The 21,060-nt window shown below is 38.4% G+C and overlaps 1 protein-coding gene across 4 annotated transcripts; it reads right to left on the bottom strand.

The window, feature by feature from the left end:
• Positions 1-8,177: 8,177 nt before the first annotated feature.
• On the bottom strand, positions 8,178-20,253 carry LOC138592107 (nucleolar and coiled-body phosphoprotein 1-like). Of its 4 annotated transcripts, none has more exons than XM_069662731.1 (13): positions 19,955-20,253; positions 16,481-16,774; positions 15,672-15,929; positions 15,247-15,351; positions 15,075-15,119; positions 14,476-14,586; positions 14,108-14,179; positions 13,683-13,907; positions 12,608-12,637; positions 10,919-10,999; positions 9,873-9,968; positions 9,339-9,590; positions 8,178-8,890 (listed from the first exon to the last, which is right to left on the bottom strand). In XM_069662731.1, exons 1-13 carry the CDS (start codon positions 20,001-20,003, stop codon positions 8,655-8,657), a joined length of 1,854 nt encoding a protein of 617 aa, XP_069518832.1. In that variant the 5' UTR covers positions 20,004-20,253; the 3' UTR covers positions 8,178-8,654. The 4 variants fall into 4 exon arrangements, with proteins under 4 accessions (XP_069518832.1, XP_069518834.1, XP_069518833.1 ...); XM_069662733.1 differs by having other exon boundaries at positions 9,885-9,968; XM_069662732.1 differs by having other exon boundaries at positions 12,608-12,634.
• Positions 20,254-21,060: the final 807 nt, after the last annotated feature.

The raw sequence follows: 21,060 nt of genomic DNA, 5'->3' as shown, positions 1-21,060 counted from the left end.
GCGTTGATGCAGAAACTGCTGTCAGAGGAGTGCACAGGGACCGTCTGCAAATTGCAATGCCGAAAAAGGACACTACAACAATATTCAATAACTTCGCCCTGGTTAGGTGTAGTGTCAATAAAATGACGTGACACCAAAATTATGTCATTTTGCTTATACTACAGCAATGATTTGGGGGGAACTGTGCTTTTATATATTAGGGTTGTTTTTTATAATAACAATACACAATAACTTCATTATAAACCTTTGTAGTGTCAGGAAAATGTTTTATACATAAATGGTCTCCTGCTGGATACTCTACAACACTCAGTTTGGGACGTTGTGCTTTTCTAGGATTTTTTTTTTTTAAAGAATAAAATACACAATAACTCCATTATAAAAATAAATATAGATAAAAAATATGCAATGTCTTGAATAGTGTGAAACCAATGAAAACTAAATATCTATGATTTAAATAGATCCCAATGGATGTTGATACAAAACCACTTTGTTTAAAGTAGTTGATTGCAATTGAAGGAATAGAATTTAATCAATCAGTTTGTATTGCCACTAAATGAAAAGATACACAGTCACATTTGACAGGTGTTATCCATTCAGTTACAGTAAGTCTAAGTTACAGTGATATAAAGTACCAATTTAATGAGTCAACCTCATGCAACCATGGACCTTTTATGATATGTTTTGAATTGTATACTTGTGTAGCATAAAAATATATACTCATATACTTTATGAACAGCCGTTTAAACAGGCTCCCTTTTAACATGTTCAACAAACTGAAAGACAAAATTAGCGTGTATATGTGGCAAAATAAACAGCTTACACAGCTTTAACGTTTTATCAAGAATATTTCAGTTACACATCAATTGCAGTACAGTTTTTGTTTTTTTGCACGTTCGACATTATTTGTGCTGAACAAGATTTATGGACATGCAGTTTATAAGTAAACAACTACCATTATGGCACCAGGTAAAATCACAAAGTTCCCATTAAGATTTTAAAAAGAGGATTCTTGCACTTGCAAACATTTTGATTCCCTACATTCTTCAGACATTAACCTTTAAAGCTCTGGTAACAGTAAGCCAAACTCACCCGTAGCCTCTCTAGTTAGAGTTGTTGCACAATACACAATGCCAAGGGGTATCTTTGTTTGGTATTTGTGCTGGTGTCATTCAAAGGCAATGCATGTGGAACCATCTTCGACAGGTTTCACACTGAATATACATGGAGATAAATACATACATCATTTTAAGTACATTTTAAATTAAGGAAACCTGTAAAGCATAACAGTAGACAATAATTGATTCGTAATTTAAAAAAATGTATAGGCCTATGTATACGTGTGTGTGTGTGTGTGTGTGGGTGTGTGTGTATATATATATATATATATACACACATACATATACTGTATATACAGCTTCAGTTAAGTTGTGGAACTAGTTGAGTTAGTGGTAAAAAAAAAACCTGTTGATTTGGCATGGAGGGTCCAACATAATAATAATCTATTAATTAATTAATAATCTAAGTGTACTAATACCTGATCCTTTAAGAATTTCTTCAGCCATGTCTCTTCGTCTTTGAAGAGATCGCTTTGATGATTCAATGTGAAATGTCTGTGGTTTGGTGACACTACATTGCTTTATAATGGAGTTATTGTGTATTTTATTCTTTTAAAAAATCCTAGAAATTGTATAAAAGCACAATTTCCCAAATTGAGTGTTGTAGAGTATCCAGCAGGAGACCATTTATGTATATAAACATTTTCCTGACACTACAATGGTTTATAATGAAGTTATTGTGTATTGTTATTGTAAAACAACCCTAATATATAAAAGCACATTTCCTCCAAAATCATTGCTGTAGTATAAGCAAAATGACATTATTTAGGTGTGAAGTCATTTTGTTGACACTATACCTAACCAGGATGAATTTATTGAATATTTTTATAATGTCCTTTTTCGGCATTGCAATTTGCAGACGGTCCCTGCGCACTCTTCCCAGCAGTTTGAGCGTCAACGCCAACACAGCCCGGAGGGAAGGGGAGGGGAGAGATGCTAGGCAAACGTCAAAGTGAAAGTAAGTCTTTTTCTACAGTCTAACGTGTGAGTAAGTGAATAATACTAATAATAATAAGATGGATACCTGACCATTGTTTATGCCCATAGCCTACATGCTAGGCTAACAATGGGTAAAATAAATGGGATGTGAATTAAACTACTCATGTCAGTCCAAAATCTTAAGACTATGGGTAAAAATGTTAACTTATTTTCATGTGCTTAAAGTCAATAAGCTGTTTTTCTTCGGTGCTATAGCTAGCCCATTAGCGCTGAAAGACTTTCTTGTATTTTCTATACACGCCAGTATGAGGGCCGGGTTAAAGTAAAAAAAATCTGAGATTACGAAAATGATGTCATAATTTTACGAGAAAAAAGTAATTAGAGAAAATCGTAATATTACGAGTCGAGAATAAAGTCATAATTTTAGGCTATTGTTAGCCTATCTGTTTTTATGAAGGGGAATATCAGGAGAGCAGCCAGCTGCCTGCGTTACAATGAGGACCATAAACCATCTTATGAAGCTAGACTTGTGAATGATTGCACAGGAGGTTTAATACCACTTTAGCCAGGGTCACATTGATTGAACACACCTGGTAGCATGGAAGCAAAACATACATGAACCTCTCGAGACGGCTGTCTGCTCTTCTGATATTCCCCTTCAAATAGCATATAGGCCATAGCCTAAAATTACAACTGTTATCTCGTTATCTCAGATTTTTTTCCCTTTAAGGCAGCCCTAATACTCTGTTGTAGTAGTACAACAGAGTATTAGGGCTGCTATGGTCAGTGCCAAAAGTGGTCCAAAGAAGGAAAAACACTGAACCGTCAACCTCCACCTTCTCAGCGGCACAGAACAACAGCACCATCTAGCGGTGGCTGAGGGAACAATAAGCGATATAGAAAAAACGCTTGTTCCCATAGCTTTTATCTTCATTATTATTCAAACAAAACATAACATCCACATTTGGGTTATTATATTACCTTTATTTTATATTTTATGTATTTTATATATTCATATTTTATATCAAAATACCGATCTAAAAATGAGTTTACTATTTATAGCCTAAAACAAAAAAAAACATAAATTGGCAAAAAATCATTAGACTTTTAAAATGTTGTCATATTGTAATTAATAATTGTAATTTAAGAATGAATCATTTAAAATCATTTTAATTTTCTCCTTTACTTTTCCTTTTTGTTAGTGAATTATGTCAATAATCAATAATGTCAATAATTGATAGCCAAATTAAATCTGAAAACACATGTTTAATCATCTGATAAATCTCCCCATGAGATTTAGTTTGAGATACCATTGGGGATCTACTCATAAATTGTAATAGTCCTAAAACTTCATGGTAAATGTGATAAAATGTAATAAATAAAATGTATTCTTTTGGTCGCCGCCATTAGCGTATGCATCGTATGACTGTGCTAAATTACTGACAAAATCTATTATGTTACAAAGTTACAGTAAAACTACTTAACAAGCAGCTTTCACTTTTGCCACTGAGTAGCTTTAGGCCAGAACAATTATCTTCCTCCACACTGCCTGACAGTTTCATATATTTTCTCTGTTGGCTTATTTCAGCCCTTCATTCAAACTCGATGATGTCCAGCGACTGAATTATTAAAATGCATTAGTTCTATTGCTGTACCATTTCATCAAATACAAAATTCTAGGTGTCATGCCAGTGATTAAGCCAGACATATTTGACATCTTAGAAAACGTTGAAATGTCTACTAGAATAAAAATTGTATTTATTTTTGCTCTATTAAAATGCTGTTATTTAACTATTCACTGGAACCATGTCGTTGAGAATGTATTAAGGATTGCCAGAGAGTATAAACACTCCATGTCAGTGTGTGAGTCAACATGCTGAACCTCTGAGTAATATAAACATAAAAGAAGAAACAGAGATATATTTTAAACACTGTCAAACAAGCACCTGACTGAATGCAATCAGATACTCTACATCTTATTTATATTAAGCATTGGGATCTTGTAGTATGTCGCCTCTTGGTTTGTGTGGCCTGTGTTCCCTGTCAGTATCGTGTCCTGTAAGACCATCTTGCATACACTGCATTTGATCCACTTTTAGAAGTTCAAACATACAATAACAATTTAGTGGAGTTCTTCAGTTAAAAGATGGCTGTCCTCTTCCTCTCATGCATTACATCAGGCACTGTTAAAGTAAAATTTTACACATTAAAGTCCCCAAACAAAAGTTATCTCGTATCATAGAAGTTACTATTTGTGTGTAATAAACCTACTGTTTGTAGAACTTAGTATTTAAGTGTAATAAACCTTGAAACGTTTTATAGAATTTGTATTTGGGTGTAATAAACCTTTAAACGTTTTATAGAATTTATATTTGGGTGTAATAAACCTTTAAACGTTTAATAGAGTTAGTATTTGGGTGTAATAAACCTTTTAATGTTTTATAGAGTTTGTATTTGGGTGTAATAAACCTTTAAAACTAGAAGACAAAAAGTGGTATTTCGGCAGAACACTGCCTTAGTTGCTATTTTACATCCGTGCAAAAGGTGGCACTGTTGCCAAAACAAAAGGGTACGAGATATGTGGTCCCAGAACTGCGGTCCTCAATTTTCCTAACTGCATTGAATCAACATACACCATTACATCAGAATAAATACTTTTGAAATGCTTATTTTATTTTTTCTAAATTTTATTTTATTTTAATGGCCGAATTAAAAATGTGGGAAGAAACCGGAGCACCCGGAGTAAACCCTGAAAGAAAAGTGGAAAAAGAAGAAAAAAAAGAGGAGAGAGCGTGACACTCTTTATCTATTCCTGTACCCACTCCTGTCACACTCCAACTGATACCTCTTCTTCTTCTTCTTCTTCTTCTTCTTCTTCTTGCTGATCTTCTGACTGTTCTCCTGATCGTTCTCCTGATTGTTCTGACTTTTCTCCTGCTTGATCAGCTGGATGCTATCCTGCTCGTTCTTCTGACTCATCTTCTGCCTATTTATCCCGTCTTCCACTTTGTTGTTGGGAAGAGTTGGAGTTCCAGCTGTGATCTTACACCTAATTTCTCCTGGTCCGCTGCCAGCAGGCTGCGGTGTGTCTGAGCCACCAAGAGTTTCGCTGTTGTCACAGGCTGGCTCATTAACAGGGAAAGAAGGCGGCTGATCTGAAGATGAGCCGAGAGCGAGAAGAGGAAGTTCATGCCTCTCACTGAAGCGGACCAAGCCTCTGCAGCGGCGCCTTCTATTTATTGCCTCTCCTGCCATGTTAGGCATACGAAAGACAAAAACTTCTAAGCGCTGAATATGACACGAAGAAGCAGTCATATAGCCACGGGTCATGTCCTAAAGAGTTTCCCAGGCTGGCTCAGTCACAGGGACAGAAGAGTGCTGATCTACAGTCGAGCAGGGAGCAAGAGGAAGAAGCTCATACCTCTCACTACTAGACTGACTCCTCTCAGGTATAATGGTGCATGCTGCCTCTAGATTGTCTCTCTGTCCGCTGAGACAGTCCAAGCCTCTGCAGTGGAGATCATTCTGATGCAGCAACCTGAGACCCATAAACCTTACAGGTGTCAGGTCTATCTCTGCTCAGGTAGGTACTTGAGTACTGACGCATTCAGGGGGTACCACTTCTACTGTATGCCTGGGTGAACTGGGGCGATTACGTCGAAGAAGTAACGTCACGTAATCGAAGCATTTTTAAAAAATTCAAAATGGCTATTATTTTTGCACCAATCATTCTCCGTTAATTATCTCGTTAAACTCATTTAGTTTCGGTCAAATGGACGCGTAACATTGTGATGCCTGTGTCTTGTAACGTTTCTGGTATAGGTCGAGAGGGCTAGCGGCATGTAGCAATTAGCAGAAGCCCCGAGATAGCTGGTTAGCTCAGAGAGTAACGGTCAACAGAGTGGGAATTTCCACACGGCAACTTTATTCTACAGTACTTACCATGTACCAGACAATGCCAGGTCTCCACGGCGCTACTTTCACTATATACATGAGCAATATGTAGCACATATACATTTACTATCATTTATCTGTTATAATAATAATATGATTGCTAAACATTAAGTGTTGGACTAGAGAAATTAAACCAGAAGAAACTCGGAAAGAGAAGTAAAATGAAACTGATGTCAATATTTAATAGCTGAGGAGACTTGAAATGGGTTTAAGCAAAATACCTTATGTTAAGGAAAATGAAAAATATATAAAATATATAACAATTCACAAATTCTCTTTTGTCGACCAGGCAGTTCAAAACATTCATATAATATTCTAAACTCAAAATATATGCAATTTTCTTTTCAAAAGTTCATTTAGAATTGTCCTTTAAATCAAAAAAACAATTCAGGTGTAAAGGTCCAAAAACTAAATAAAGAGTTGTTGCTGATCGGTTTATGATGATTTCTATAAGCTGATGATTGTTGCTGTCCTCTCCCTTGAGGTTTGTTGGAATGCGGCTCCCAGCTTATCAGTTCTTCCAGCTCGCCATCACTCATCTCTTTCCATGAAAGGGATAAAAAAAGCCACCCGTGGGTTGCGTTTCCTTGGTCGAATCAGCCGCACCTTTTTTTCCTGTGCGCAAATGACCTAACGTTTACGGTAATCGTAATGAAACCGATCTGAAGAGCTGCTGGTAGTGAATTTGGGGCAGACTGCGGTCTCATGATCAGACCCATAGACATATATACACGTCTATGATCAGACCCATAGACATATATACACGTCTATGATCAGACCCATAGACATATATACACGTCTATGATCAGACCCATAGACATATATACACGTCTATGATCAGACCCATGAAACATACGATACTTTTACAGTAATTATTCCCGGTAATAAACTGAAGGTATCACGAAGGTACAAGTAAAGGACGACGTGAGAAAAAAACAAAAAAACATTGTTTCCATAAGTAGCTCAAGATACATATACTGCTGAACTAAGTACTTCCTAGACTACTTGTATAACTACTGTGAAGTACTTTTACTGTGTACTTTTCGAGTAATACCTTGTCAAAATCCTTAACAGAGAGCAAGAATAAGGATATTTCGCCCAACTTTGATGTGGAAGAAAAACCTTATTTTCCACAAGTAGTCCAAGATTCATATACTGCTGAACTTAGTACTTACTAGACTACTTGCATGCATAATATGAAGTACACAGTAAACGTACTTCACAGTAGTTATACAAGTAGTCTAGGAGGTACTTAGTTCAGGAGTATATGTATCTTGTATATGTATATGTTTTTTTGTTTTTTTTCTCACGTCGTCCTTTACTTTGAAATCCGGAAGGATACCTTCGTGATACCTTCAGTTTATTACCGGGAATAATTACTGTAAAAGTATCGTATGTTTCATGGGTCTGATTGTGAGACCGCAGTCTGCCCCAAATTCACTACCAGCAGCTCTTCAGACCCGTTTCATTACGATTACCGTAAATGTTAGTGCATTTGCGCAGTGGAAAAAAAGGTGCGGCTGATTTGACCAAGGGGCTATTTCTAGCTTTTTGGGGGCCCTATGCAAGATTCTGACCTAAAATTTGTATCCGTTTTTCCCTCCCTTTTGGTGGTATCAGTATTATAGTGCATAATTAAGGAATGAAAAGAGGTACTCTAATCAAAACATGATTCTAGCTCCAATTAACTTTTATGTAACAGAACAGCAGGGAAAACGATTTTTAAAGATGTTCCTTGTGCAAAATATGAAAATTAGGTAAAGGCATGTGGTCATGTGTTTTGGGAGGTGTAACCTCACTTGGCCCTGTTTTGGGGCTGGCTTCACAGAGGAGATGTGACATATTTCATATTAAGATACAAATGTTAAGTAACGAAGTAACTAGCGGCATAGCCATCGGGTATGAATGCATAGATCAGTAACTCTCAGATGTCCGTTGCTTTGGACAAAAGAGTCTGCTAAATGAAAGTGTAACATTAAAATAACAAAAAATAACTGTACAATTCAACTGTTAGTCATACAGGTCACATGAATAACATTAAAAATAGAAGAAAACGTACTTGTGATTTTTCTTAATGAAAGGTTTTAACAAATGTATTTCATTCTGTACTCTGGCTCTTTCTGTACGTCCGTCTGAAAGTCCTCTTCTCTTTAACTCTTCCATCACATCTTTTTAACGAGCTTATCTTTTTCTCTTTCTCATTTCAGTTTGCAAAGTTTGTATCAAAGCCTTTTTACATTTTTGGCCAAACTAGACCTCTTTATTATCTTCAACAGTTTGACCCTCATCTTAATCTGCCTCTGCAGGGCTGTCTGACTGCCCCTCACTCTCACCTGAGTCCTGTCTGATTGTGTCCTCTTCTTTTTTATTTGAGTCCGTGTGTGCAGCTTCTGCAGTGCTGGTGTTGCTGGTGTCTTCTGTTGTTGGTATAGAGCTCTCAGGCTGCCGGGAGTTGGTGTTTCTTAGTTGTTTTTTCAACATCACCGCTGATATCTGATCTATTTTTAGCTGCAGAAACAGGTTTGTCAGTTTCTTGTTTGTTATCTTTTGTGCTTGTTACTACCTGTGCTAAGTTGGTGTCTTGCTCGTGTGTTGATTCTGAACATCTGCAATGTTCTTAGGGTCAATATCTGAACCGCTTTTTGTCTAACTTGGATGAGCAGCAGAGGTTTCAGGACCGGCTGGAGCAGATGATGCATTTGTATCCTCATCCGGCTTCTTCTCTGGCTCTGATACAGACTCTTCCCTGTGTTCACCATCAGTGTTCTTGAGGTCCAAATCTGGAGGGCTTGTTGTCGCAGAGGAAGGTGGCTGATCAGTTGAAGAGGAATCAGGACCGGCTGGAGCAGGTGATGCTTCCTGACCCTCATCTGACTTCTTCTCTGGCTCCGAAAAACAGTAGAAAGAATAAAAAAACAGTTAAAAAGTGCACCTGTCTGCTCAGGAATTGCAGAAGGATTAAATTGTTCAAAAGGCAGTCTTGGTTAAAAATCAATCAGTGTTACTCCATGGAGGTTGTAACAAATATATTTAAACCTTACATTTCTATACTTTGAGTCTGTCCTATTTATTTTCAAGATTAATTAAAACATTTTTCTTGTAACATTTCGAGTAATCAGTAAAACCATGTAGCAGAAATCTGAACAGCTGAGATGGTGTTTTGAATGATCCCTGAAAAAATAGTTGGAGTAATGTAGTCAGGATGATATGAGGTAGGAAACACTTTGAACACAGCAGGAAAACATTACACATGACAGCCATCATGCAGGGCAGTGACTTAAAAAAAGATCATATATCCTGCATCAAGCTCAGTTAGTGTAGTTTACAGACCTGACTCTTCAGGAGCAGATCCATGTCCATCTTCATCAGATCCATCTGACACACATGCTGGATCTTGTTCATTTCCCTCCTCAGAGTTTGAGGGCTCAGACTGTGGGACCGTTGCCTTTGTAGGATCTTCAGGCTGGCCTGGCTCTGCATCACTGTCGTTCATGTTAGCATGATGTACCTGTGGAGGAGGTGACGCAGCACGTGGAGGGGAAGGAGGAGATGTAGCTCCCTTATGCTCGCCTGTGATACTTTCTGAAAATGAACAGAAAAAAAAAATTAAAAAACATGAATTCTTTAAGTTTTTAAACCATACAGAAGCTGTCTTTGTAACTGGGAGTCAAACGATCCAGTTAAGAACAATCTGTGATTCTAAGAGCAGTACTGAAACTATTAAATAACCAGCTGACTTATAGATCTATCAACAATAATGTTATGTGTACGTTATAATAAAAACATATGTGACCTTTTGGTGGCCTCTCATGTTGTGGATCAAGTGCTAGAAAAACACTCATTAGGGCTCATATAATGAATTACCTGGCACAGTACCGTCATGTGTTGGAGTAGAGGGAGTTATGGATGCTGCGACAGGACGCCTGTTTCCCTCGTCCTGATCTGTCTTCTGATCCTCCCCTGAAAAATCAGACGATCACCAAAGTTATCACAATTCATCCTGAAAGGAGCATGCTGGGCTGAACTACATTTCATCACAATTCATCCAAAGTATTGTAATTTAAACCGATATGGTGGCCCATAAAGGTCAAAACATCTGACTGTAATTTTAAAGTCATGTGATGATAAGTTATCTGATTTATAAAGTAACCTGATGATACAAAAAATTTAAAGAACAGGAAATGATTAATCCTGTGTTTTTTTCTCCCTTTGTTTCCTTTGTTCCCTCTCCTCATGTGGACGTGTCTGTGTTCCCCTTGTCTGTGTTCATGTTTGTCTGGAGCTGGGGCGTGGTCAAGGATGTCTGTCTACACTGATCAGTCTGCACACCTGCTGTAATCACGCACCTGTTCCTCATCATGCAATCAAGCCACCTACACTGCTGCAGGATAAAAGAGCGGCTCAGTCATCTACTCCTCGCCTGATCGTCTGTTACCCTACTGTGGTAAACTGTCAGGCTCCTGTTTTGGGCTAGTTTTTTCGTGCTTTTTGACTCTCTTATTTACCTTTTTGTCTCCGTGTTTAGACCTCCTGGGATCAGCCGCCAGCTCCACCTGCCTTTTTGTACTCCGTCATTTCCACTCCTGCTCTGCACTGCTCTGCTCCACTCTCAAGAACATTCATCTTCCTTGATCCCACTGCAACAACCCCTGAGCTACCCGCGCCCTGCAAACACTCTGTCTCCCTAACAAACTCACCTGCTGCTCGTCTTGGAACCTGTCCGCTCCCTGCTTACCTTTTTAAGAGACTTTTCTGAAAGCTCTCTGGTTGCCTTTTTTTCAATAAATCCACATCGTCTGCATTCTGGGTTCAGTCATTCAGTGTTCTTAACACTTTTAGCGACAACAACAAATATGTCTGGGTACAGCTGCAGCTGTTGGCTAACAATACATACAACAAATGATAATTACCTGGTCCTCTTCTGAGCGGAGTCGGTCCATCTTTCTTGAGACTTCGGTTTAACTTGTCTATCTTCCTTTTGACATCCCCTGCTGAAAGTGAACAGTGATAATCAGCAACAAAAAAATAAAGGGAACACATAAACATTACAATGTAACTGCAGGTCAATCACACTTCTTGGATATCAACCTGTCCAGTTAGGAAGCAACACTGATTGTGAATTGATTTCACCTGCTGTTGTGCAAATGGAACATACAACAGGTGGAAATGAGAGGCAATTAGCAAGACAACCCCTATAAAGGAATGGTTCTGCAGGTGGTGGCCACAGACCATTTCCCTGTCCTCGTCCTTTCTGGCTGATTTTTGGTCACTTTTGCATTTTGCCAGTGCCCTCGCCACTAGAGGTAGCATGAGGCAGTGTCTGCAACCCACAGAAGTTGCTCAGGTAGTGCAACTCATCAAGGATGGCGCATCAATGCGCGCTGTGGCAAGAAGGTTTGCTGTGTCTCCCAGCACAGTGTCACGAGCATGGAGGAGATACCAGGAGACAGACCAGTACACCAGGAGACGTGGAAGGGGCCGTAGGAGGACAACAACCCAGCAGCAGGACTGCTATCTGCTCCTTTGAGCAAGGAGGAACAGGAGGAGCACAGCCAGAGCCCTACAAAATGACCTCCAGCAGGCCACTAATGTGCATGTTTCTGCTCAAACTGTCAGAAACAGACTCCATGCAGGTGGCATGAGGGCCCGACGTCCACAAGTGGGGCCTGTGCTCACAGCCCAGCACCGTGCAGCCCGATTGGCATTTGCCAGAGAACACCAGGATTGGCAGATTCGCCATTGGCGCCCTGTGCTCTTCACGGATGAGAGCAGGTTCACACTGAGAACATGTCACAGACGTGAAAGAGTCTGGAGACGCCGTGGAAACGTTCTGCTGCCTGCAACATCCTTCAGCATGACCATGGGTCAGCGATGGTTTGGGGAGGCATTTCCTTGGAGGGCCGCACAGACCTCCATGTGCTAGCCAGAGGTACCCTGACTGCCATTAGGTACCAGGATGAGATCCTCAGACCCATTGTCAGACCATATGCTGGTGCAGTGGGCCCTGGTTTTTTTCTGATGCATGACAATGCTCGGCCTCATGTGGCTGGAGTGTGTCAGCAGTTCCTGCATGATGAGGGCATTGATGCTATGGACTGACCTGCCCGTTCCTCAGACCTGAATCCAATCGAGCACCTCCGGGACATCATGTCTCGTTCCATCTACCGACACCACGTCGCACCACAGACTGTCCAGGAGTTGACTGATGCCCTGATCCAGGTCTGGGAGGAGATCCCTCAGGAGAACATCCGTCGTCTCATCGGGAGCATGCCCAGACGTTGTAGGGAGTGCATACAGGCACGTGGAGGCCACACACACTACTGAGCCTCATTTTGAATTGTCTTGAGTCTTCAGCCTGTGATCTGATTTTTCCACTTTTATTTTGAGTATGATTCTGAATCCAGACCTCCATGGGTTGATGATTTTGATTTCCATTGACCATTCTAATGTTATTTATTTAACGCATTCCACTATGTAATGAATAAAGATTTTCAACTGGAATATTTCATTCATCGAGATCTAGGATGTGTTGTTTAAGTGTTCCCTTTATTTTTTTTTAGAATTTAAGATGTAATGAATAACATTTGCTGTGGTGTTACCTTCTTTTGGCCTCTCATCTTCATCAGCTGCTGGGGAGAAAAAAACAATAAATTATATTTTGTGACAATACCCTGAAATGATCTCATTTTTATCCCTGCATTCTGTACTTTATACAAAATGACTCCAAATTAAAATAAAAGCACGCAGGTCATGAATATAAAAGCCCTAAAAGAACGTTGTAAGGATGTTGTAACGTTAAAACTTAAACTAAGACAAAACGTTTTAACTGCAACATTCTGAGGATCTTTTCAGGATGTTAGTACGGCCTGAACTATCAGAACATGATTTATAAAACGTTCCTTAAATGTGATTTGAGCATTCTCACTGCAACTTTCTGAAAATGTTTTCAAGAGAACGTTCTCCTGCTATTATAAGGAACATTCTAGGAACCACATAAAAACTTCCCGCTCAAATCATTACCAGAACATCGCATGTAACATTACTCAGAATGTTCTTAGAACAATACATTTGTAGCTGGGAGAGTGTTTAGTAAATATTAACAGCAGAAGAAAGACATTAAAAGTTTTTTGATTTTTTTTTTTTTCAATTTAAACCGATATGGTGGCCCTGAAGGTCAAAACACCACATTTCCCAAAACACAACAATTGGAATATTTTGGGATTAGAAAAAGCAGAATCTGATTTAAAGTGCAACCTGATTATACATAATTCAATTACAGATTATATTCAATACAATCCAATTTAATTAAAGTGTGAACGTTGTAATATAGCTGGTATGATGTCATTAAACTATCCACAGAACATTTTCATGGTCAATTCTTGCCAAGAACAGCACACGGCTCTCAGAAAAATAGGAGAGACACCTTTTTTCTTGATGGAGTTAAACTGCATGCAATAACACATTTTATCAATAAGCACAACTAATGAATATATTCCAAACCACTTGAAGGACATATCATACTCTCTAAATTTTCAAAACAAATGAATTATATAAGAACATAAAGATGTAGGAGAAAAACATAAGAGTTAAAAATATAAAGTAAAGGAAATAATAATAAAAAAGAGAAATCCTGTGATCACTCTGCATCTAGTTAGGACAGTATATTTTCCAAACCTGAAGCAGAAGCAGATCCCCGATCAGTAGATTCAGCTGGGTCGTGTTCATTAACCTCCTTAGGGTCACAGGGGTCAGACTGTGGGACATGCTTCTCTGCAGGTTCTTCTTGCTGGTCTGGATCTTCATCCTCATTGTTGATGTTAGCGTGATGCCTCGGATCGGAAAGTGAAGAGGAAGGAGGAGTGAAAGTTTCCTCATGCTCGCCTTTGTTACCTTTGAAACCTAAAACACAAATAAAAATGAATGATAGTGATAAGAGTCAAACAATATTTTAATAAAAAGCATAACTAAAACAATACATTTATTGATTGACACACACATATTGTCTGGTCACAGCTTCTTAAATGTGAGGACTTGTTGCTTTGTGACGATGATCATGAAAATAAGCATCGGCTGCAGCTTTTTACAAGAACAGAAATTACCTGGGCCTTTTTTGAGCGGAGTCCGTGCATCCTTGCATTTGTTTAGATTGTCTATCCTGTCTTTGATTTGCCCTGGAAAGAGTGAACAGTCAAAACCAGCAAACTTATTTAGCAGCCCGTTATCATGTGTCTAAGTTATAAAAAATACATTTTGGTGAACCCTTATCTTGTGAAACAGGAGCTGTGGAACAGAAGATGAAGGGAAAATGATTTCTAGTCCTTTAATGTTTTAATTAATTTTAACTTGTGACACTCACTCCCTAAAATTATGTCAATCTCATTACTCTAATCTGTGTTTTATACAAAATATCCCACAAAACAAATATAAAAGTGATAGCTGGCAGGGTCATTAGGACTCATGTTATTACCTTGTACGGAGCCCCGTGGGCTAAGTGGCTGATCAGAGGGAAGTATGGGTGCTCTGTAAATAAGAGCCTTTTTTTCATCACCCTGAGCCGTCTCCTCCTCGGAGCCTGAAACTGATTTTAACACAAAATATTTCAGAGAAATTTGTGACCAACTTTTTTCACATGAGAGCCGCTGTCTAGGCAACCACAGCATGCACCAATATCTATCATTATGTATCATCAGTACAAATATAAGAAGAGTTTCAGCTGTGACCCTAACCCTAATTTATTTATCCACATTTAAAGGATTGTGGTGCTTTGGAGCTTTGTGCTCGGTCTGCTCTGCAACACTCTCTGTACACAAGGAGCAGACGACACCTGCCTGATGAACCTGCTTGATTCGCTGGTTCAAGCTCTTCATGGCTTTGCCTCATAGTAAACTGTAAACACAGTTTGCATTGCAAATCCAAGATGTTTTGAGCTTTGGGTCTTTTTGAAACTTTATAAATGACCAGTTGATTTTTTAAATCAATCAATTAATTCCTTAAAATTGTCGACAAAATATCTGATAAAAGAATTACAGTCACAACCCAACATATGAGACTGAAAATGTATCGTACCTCTGGTTGGTGACTGTTTTTTGACACCACCTTCGGCAAAACATGCTGAAAATAAGAGTGAGAGAAGAGAAAATAATAAATAAATAAATAAATAAAGCATGTTTGAGTCAATAATAACAGAAAAAAAAAATATAATTTCTTTTGGATTCAAGTGTTTTTTTTCTTACTGTACCTTTTTGTTTTCGTTTGCGGTACACTATGCCGCCCACAACCAGTGGAATAATTACTAAACCTGTGATGACCAAACTGACAATCAGAGCTACAGATGAACTGCTGTCTGCACAGAAACACAGAAGTCAAAGTTAGACACATTTCTAATTATATTACATGCAAAACAAAAACAACTCCATATAGTTCTGTAACACGGGACATTTTGTCTAGAATATGAATATGAGGTCACGTCTTCTCTCTTGAGACAAAAACTAAAGGATATATTAATCTTGTAAATCACTTTGATATCTATTCATACATTTATTCCGGTCAGGCCTTGTAAAAACTAAAGCTCAACTAAGTTCAGCATTTTCTGAAAGTGCATGTGCTTGGAAAGAAACATTACACAACATAAACATACTATATAGTGTCTATGTAAAGTCGTACCAGGGTAGCATTCCTTTGCAGTGAATGTAGCTGTTTCATTGCTCAGAGGGTTGCTCACTGAACAGCTGTACACTTCCTCATCGTGTTTATCTCCCAGGGATATTGTGTAATTTGGTCGTGGGTGTGGTTTTCCCCGTGATCTCCACTCAAACTTCAGTGGGGACTGAGGCGGTCTGGGCTCTGCAGAGCACACCAGCGTCGCCTGGATTCCAGATGCATCATTCATCTCACAGGATATGGTCGGCATGGCAACCTTGTCTTAATGAAAACATAAGCAGTACATAGCTAAATTATTAAACAATTAAACCAAACAAAACTTTGGCAAAATGTAAAACCTAGTATAGAGTATAAGGGGAATAAATTGCTGATCAGAAAATGTTAAGTAACAATACTTCTTGGTTTGAGATAAACATGATGGTACATGACAGATTGATTATGGTTTCAGTATGAATAAGGCTCGTATGGAAGCCTGTTTCTGCCACTTGGATGGTAAAACGTGTAAGTCATTATATTGAGAAACTTTATTTCTCAAAAGAATGACTTAGCATGTAAAAATTTTGAGATAATATTGAGATACTAAGTTTAAATATTCATATACTAAGTTATTATTTTGAGATACTAAGTCGAAACATTGAGATACTAGGCCATTATTTTGAGATACTTAGGCAAAATTTTGCCTAAAAATCCATTTTATTTTGTGTTGGGTTTATATCATTTGTTAAAGCAACCCATCTACTCCCAGCGATACACTTTAGGTACCAACAATCGATTTATTGTATAAAACCACAAAAGTTACTAAGAAAACTTACCTATGACCTCCAATGCATAATTCCGTCTATCTAATTTTTTGTTTATCTCTACTTCACATTCATATTCTCCGCTGTCTTCAAATCTGAGTCCAGTGATTTGAAGTTCTGCAGAGGTCGAGTTGAGAGTGACTCTGCCTTCAAACGGGCTGTACATTGTAACCTGCTTCTTGCTGTCCAGCTCTACCACCTTGTTTCCTTTATGTTTCCACAGAATTGTATTCGGTTGTCCAGAGACGTCTGGCCTGAAGTGTACCACAGCCCCCTTGAGGGCATATTTTGTAGACTGCCCTGCAACTAGACACAAAGAGAGGTATGAAAATATGCAGCATTAAGTGTGGAAGAGTGTTGAATGGTTGAAGTGTGGAATTTTAAACATTAAGAGTATGATCAGCCAGCTGAACAGACAGACAGACAGACAGACAGGGAAATTGTGGTGTACAGCACCAGAATAAATACACAGTAAAAACAACCCTAACACTAGAAGAAAGAAATATACACATCCAAGAATGCTACAAACAATTATACAAATAAGCTCATCTAGTAAATCTAAAATCTAAAATACAGTCTTTAGAGTTGTAAATGTGCAATTACAGTGTACAAGTTGTTAATGTGCAAATATACTACGGCGGCCAACAGGTGTGGATGACGGCGGAAACGAGGAGCGGAGACGGAGGGCCGACACCAGAAGACCGTCTGCCCAGCTCGTAAGTCCTGAACAATTTACTCTTGTACACTGGAATATAAATGGGTGGACAGATATGAACTTTGAGCTCAGGCTCCTAATTAAGGAGTTTCAACCCGGACTTCATCTCCCTCAATGAGACGCATTTAACCGGACTAAATAACATTAATATAGAGGGATATACTTGGTTTGGACACAACAGAAAAAACTCAGTTGGTGTGGGGATTTTGGTGAGAAATTACATTTTCAGTTCATTCAGTGTACTGTTAATGCTGTATGTGTTCCCTGCACTGTTTGTCCCTTTTGCCTTTCTGTTGTCTTCCCAGCTCTTCCCTGCTGATTGCACAATGAGGTTCACCTGGTCTTGGATGCTTAAAAACCCCAGACATGGCATCTGAAGGGGTGAGGCTTCTGGAGTGGGGACTGCTGTGGTTCGGCCTCTCAGACTGGGATTTTGTGTTGTTGTGTTCTAGCTGCTTTTGTTAGCCTTCAGTTAATGTGGTTGTTAGTATTGTCTATAATAAATCCCTTGGTTTTGACTGTTTTAAGGTGTTTCCTGTGAGTTTGTTGGGTCAAATGTGTATAGTTGTTAGCCCCATAGGGCCGCCTTAGGGTGCGGCGTAACAGTATGTTTAATTGATAGATCAGTAGATGGTATTTTTGGTTTACAGTTGAAGCATCTGGTGTCCGAGTATTGTTTTATAATATTCTCCTGCTATCTTCCTCCTGAAGGATCAGTATGGGCTGTATAATCACCTGCTGGTTCAGTTTTATAATCTGTTGGTTACAGACATGTATTGAATTGAATATTCATACTTGCTGAGAATGAAGATGACCTTCAGAGTTTGTTGAATATTGTGTACTGTTGGTGCACTAACTGGAGGTTAAAGATAAACAGAGACAAAACTCAGTTTATGCATTTCAGGAAGAAGGGAGAGTTACAGACTGAGTTTAGATTTTCTTTTGGCACAGCGCCTCTGGCATTCACGAAGAAATACAAATACCTAGGACTTACTGTTGATGACCACCTTACATTTGAAGAGGGAATAAAAGTGTTATCAGACTCTGTAGGTAGAACACTGGGAGCTGTCCTTAATAAGGTGAAGTTATGTAGGGATCTTGGTTATAAAACCTACACACAGCTTTATAAATCTTGTGTTTGTCCCATTCTAGATTATGGTGCAGGGGTCTGGGGTTACAGTAAGCAAACCAAGTTTGGGTGTGCATAAAAACGCCCCAAAACATGCTATTTATGGTGACATGGGCTGGGAACCATGTGAGGTGCGGCATAAGGGTGACATATTGCGACTGTGGAACAGATAATCAACATGCCGGATAACAGACTAACTAAGAACATCTTTCTTTGTTTGCTTAAAGATATTACCATACAGAGCTTTATGTCACCCTGAACCTAACTCGAGCACAGAGGTCTGTCATTTTTTGTTTTGCTGTCCTCTGTATCACAATCTCAGATGTCATCTTTCTGGCAAAATGCCTGCAGATTGTCCTGATTTGTTATCTATGTCTGAAGAATGCAGACTTCAGTGTCTATTCACACATGAAGTATTTCAGTTGGCTGAATTTGTGTTTAAGGCTCTCCAACAGCGTAGTAGAACACTTTATGTTTGATGTTTCTGTTTTGTTGTTTGTTTTGTTTCTCATACTTTATTAGACAGTGTTTGATGTATTTTGAGGTGTAACTGTTCTTTACTTCTCCTTCAGCCTTTGCTCTTGCTTGTTTTGACTGTAGTGTCTTGTAAGCCCATGTGGGCTGGGCACATTTTTGTGCATGACACGATGAAATAAACTAATAACTAACTAACTAACTAGAGTACAGTGTACAGAGTTATAATTTTGCAAATACAGTGTACAGAGACGTAATGTGCAAATACACTGATTACGTGTTATTGAATGTGCAAGATGAATCTTGTGCAACCACTTCAGCATGAGCACACCAAAGTGCAGAGTTCAGTTTGAAGGATCTCAGCTGCTTCAGAGAATGGTAACACTTTAGATACTTAAGTAATGCTTACCCAGCGCATGAACTAATGCAGGCTGCATCATGTATTGCTGTTGCTCACCATTAAGAAATGATGAAGTCACTGTGACTGTATGTGATTAGTATACACTTAATGATAGATAATGTTAGATCATCAATTAAGGAATGTTAATTCACAGTTACTTGCAACCATTTACACATGAGTATTACGACATCACTTCACACATATAACATTTAGATTTAGATATAATATAGACCTGCTCTTTAAATGAAAATAAAGCAAATATGCAATCATTTCTTTTTGCATGAAGCTTATAATGTTCAGTTTTTGGTAACACTGGAGAGCTACTGATACAAATGTAAGATATGTTTTGAGACAAGTTAATAGTGTTAAGCCAAGTCAGCTGTTTCCAATATATTAGAAACACATTTCAATAGAAGGCTGAACGCTTGCAGTAGCAAACAGCAGAAAAAGAAAGTATGAAAACAACAGATTAAGATCTGTGGAAATATTCAATATGTCTGAACATTGTCTCATCTGCCTTGGGCCACACCTTTCTGACATGGTCACTGTATGAGCAAGAAGGCTGAGCAAAGAGTGGCTTTTTTATGTTTTTTGTTTTTTTCATATGACAGTTCACACTAAATAATGTAAAGAGACACAATTTTACCTACTTTCTTAACTATTGAACTCAACTTTGGGTAAATGATTACCTAATCTGTACTTTTCATGTCAACGCAGAAGTGCAAAGCTTTAAACATCACCACAGGCATGATCTGCAGACAAACTCACCCAGACAGGAGGTGAAGATGAAACAGGCCAGGAAATAGTAACGAGCCATTTCAGAGAAGCTTGAAAATCCCAGGAATCCGACACACGACGACCGCAGTCGGAACTTCACTTTCACTTTTTCATCGCTAGCCCAGGAGGAGTAAAGTTGGAAACATATTCACAGATTCGGCTTTCTTGGATCGATAACTCTGCAGCGAAACATTGCTTTTATTAAAACGACACGCACCGCAGTAAGTCAGACAGTACGCTACAAGCCCATCTTCAACGGAACGAGCCGGGCTGTATAACTGACGTTAGCGTTGATGCAGAAACTGCTGTCAGAAGCGCAGGGACCGTCTGCAAATTGCAATGCCGAAAAAGGACACTACAACAATATGCAATAACTTCGCCCTGGTTAGGTGTAGTGTCAATAAAATGACGTGACACCTAAATAATGTCATTTTGCTTATACTACAGCAATGATTTGGGGGGAACTGTGCTTTTATATATTAGGGTTGTTTTTATAATAACAATACACAATAACTTCATTATAAACCTTTGTAGTGTCAGGAAAATGTTTTATACATAAATGGTCTCCTGCTGGATACTCTACAACACTCAGTTTGGGACGTTGTGCTATTCTAGGATTCTTTTTTTTTTAAAGAATAAAATACACAATAACTCCATTATAAAAATAAATATAGATAAAAAATATGCAATGTCTTGAATAGTGTGAAACCAATGAAAACTAAATATCTATGATTTAAATAGATCCCAATGGATGTTGATACAAAACCACTTTGTTTAAAGTAGTTGATTGCAATTGAAGGAATAGAATTTAATCAATCAGTTTGTATTGCCACTAAATGAAAAGATACACAGTCACATTTGACAGGTGTTATCCATTCAGTTACAGTAAGTCTAAGTTACAGTGATATAAAGTACCAATTTAGTGAGTCAACCTCATGCAACCATGGACCTTTTATGATATGTTTTGAATTGTATACTTGTGTAGCATAAAAATATATACTCATATACTTTATGAATAGCCGTTTAAACAGGCTCCCTTTTAACATGTTCAACAAACTGAAAGACAAAATTAGCGTGTATATGTGGCAAAATAAACA

Source organism: Semicossyphus pulcher, unplaced genomic scaffold (assembly GCF_022749685.1).
Source record: "Semicossyphus pulcher isolate SPU_LCO1_2020_fin unplaced genomic scaffold, fSemPul1.0.p SCAF_15, whole genome shotgun sequence".
NCBI lineage: Eukaryota > Metazoa > Chordata > Actinopteri > Labriformes > Labridae > Semicossyphus > Semicossyphus pulcher.
Note: the sequence above shows the minus strand (reverse complement) of the source record. Positions and strands in the feature narration are given on the sequence as shown.

What these genes read in the sequence shown, in the direction of transcription:
- LOC138592107 (XM_069662731.1), bottom strand. Translation starts at nt 20,003, where the DNA reads ATGGCTCGTTACTATTTCCTGGCCTGTTTCATCTTCACCTCCTGTCTG. An exon ending in TTATGCATTGGAGGTCATAG is followed by an intron (nt 15,930 to 16,480) that starts GTAAGTTTTCTT and finishes GTTTTCATTAAG; the next exon opens with ACAAGGTTGCCATGCCGACC. An exon ending in ATCTGCTCCTGAAGAGTCAG is followed by an intron (nt 8,891 to 9,338) that starts GTCTGTAAACTA and finishes TTTCGGAGCCAG; the next exon opens with AGAAGAAGTCAGATGAGGGT.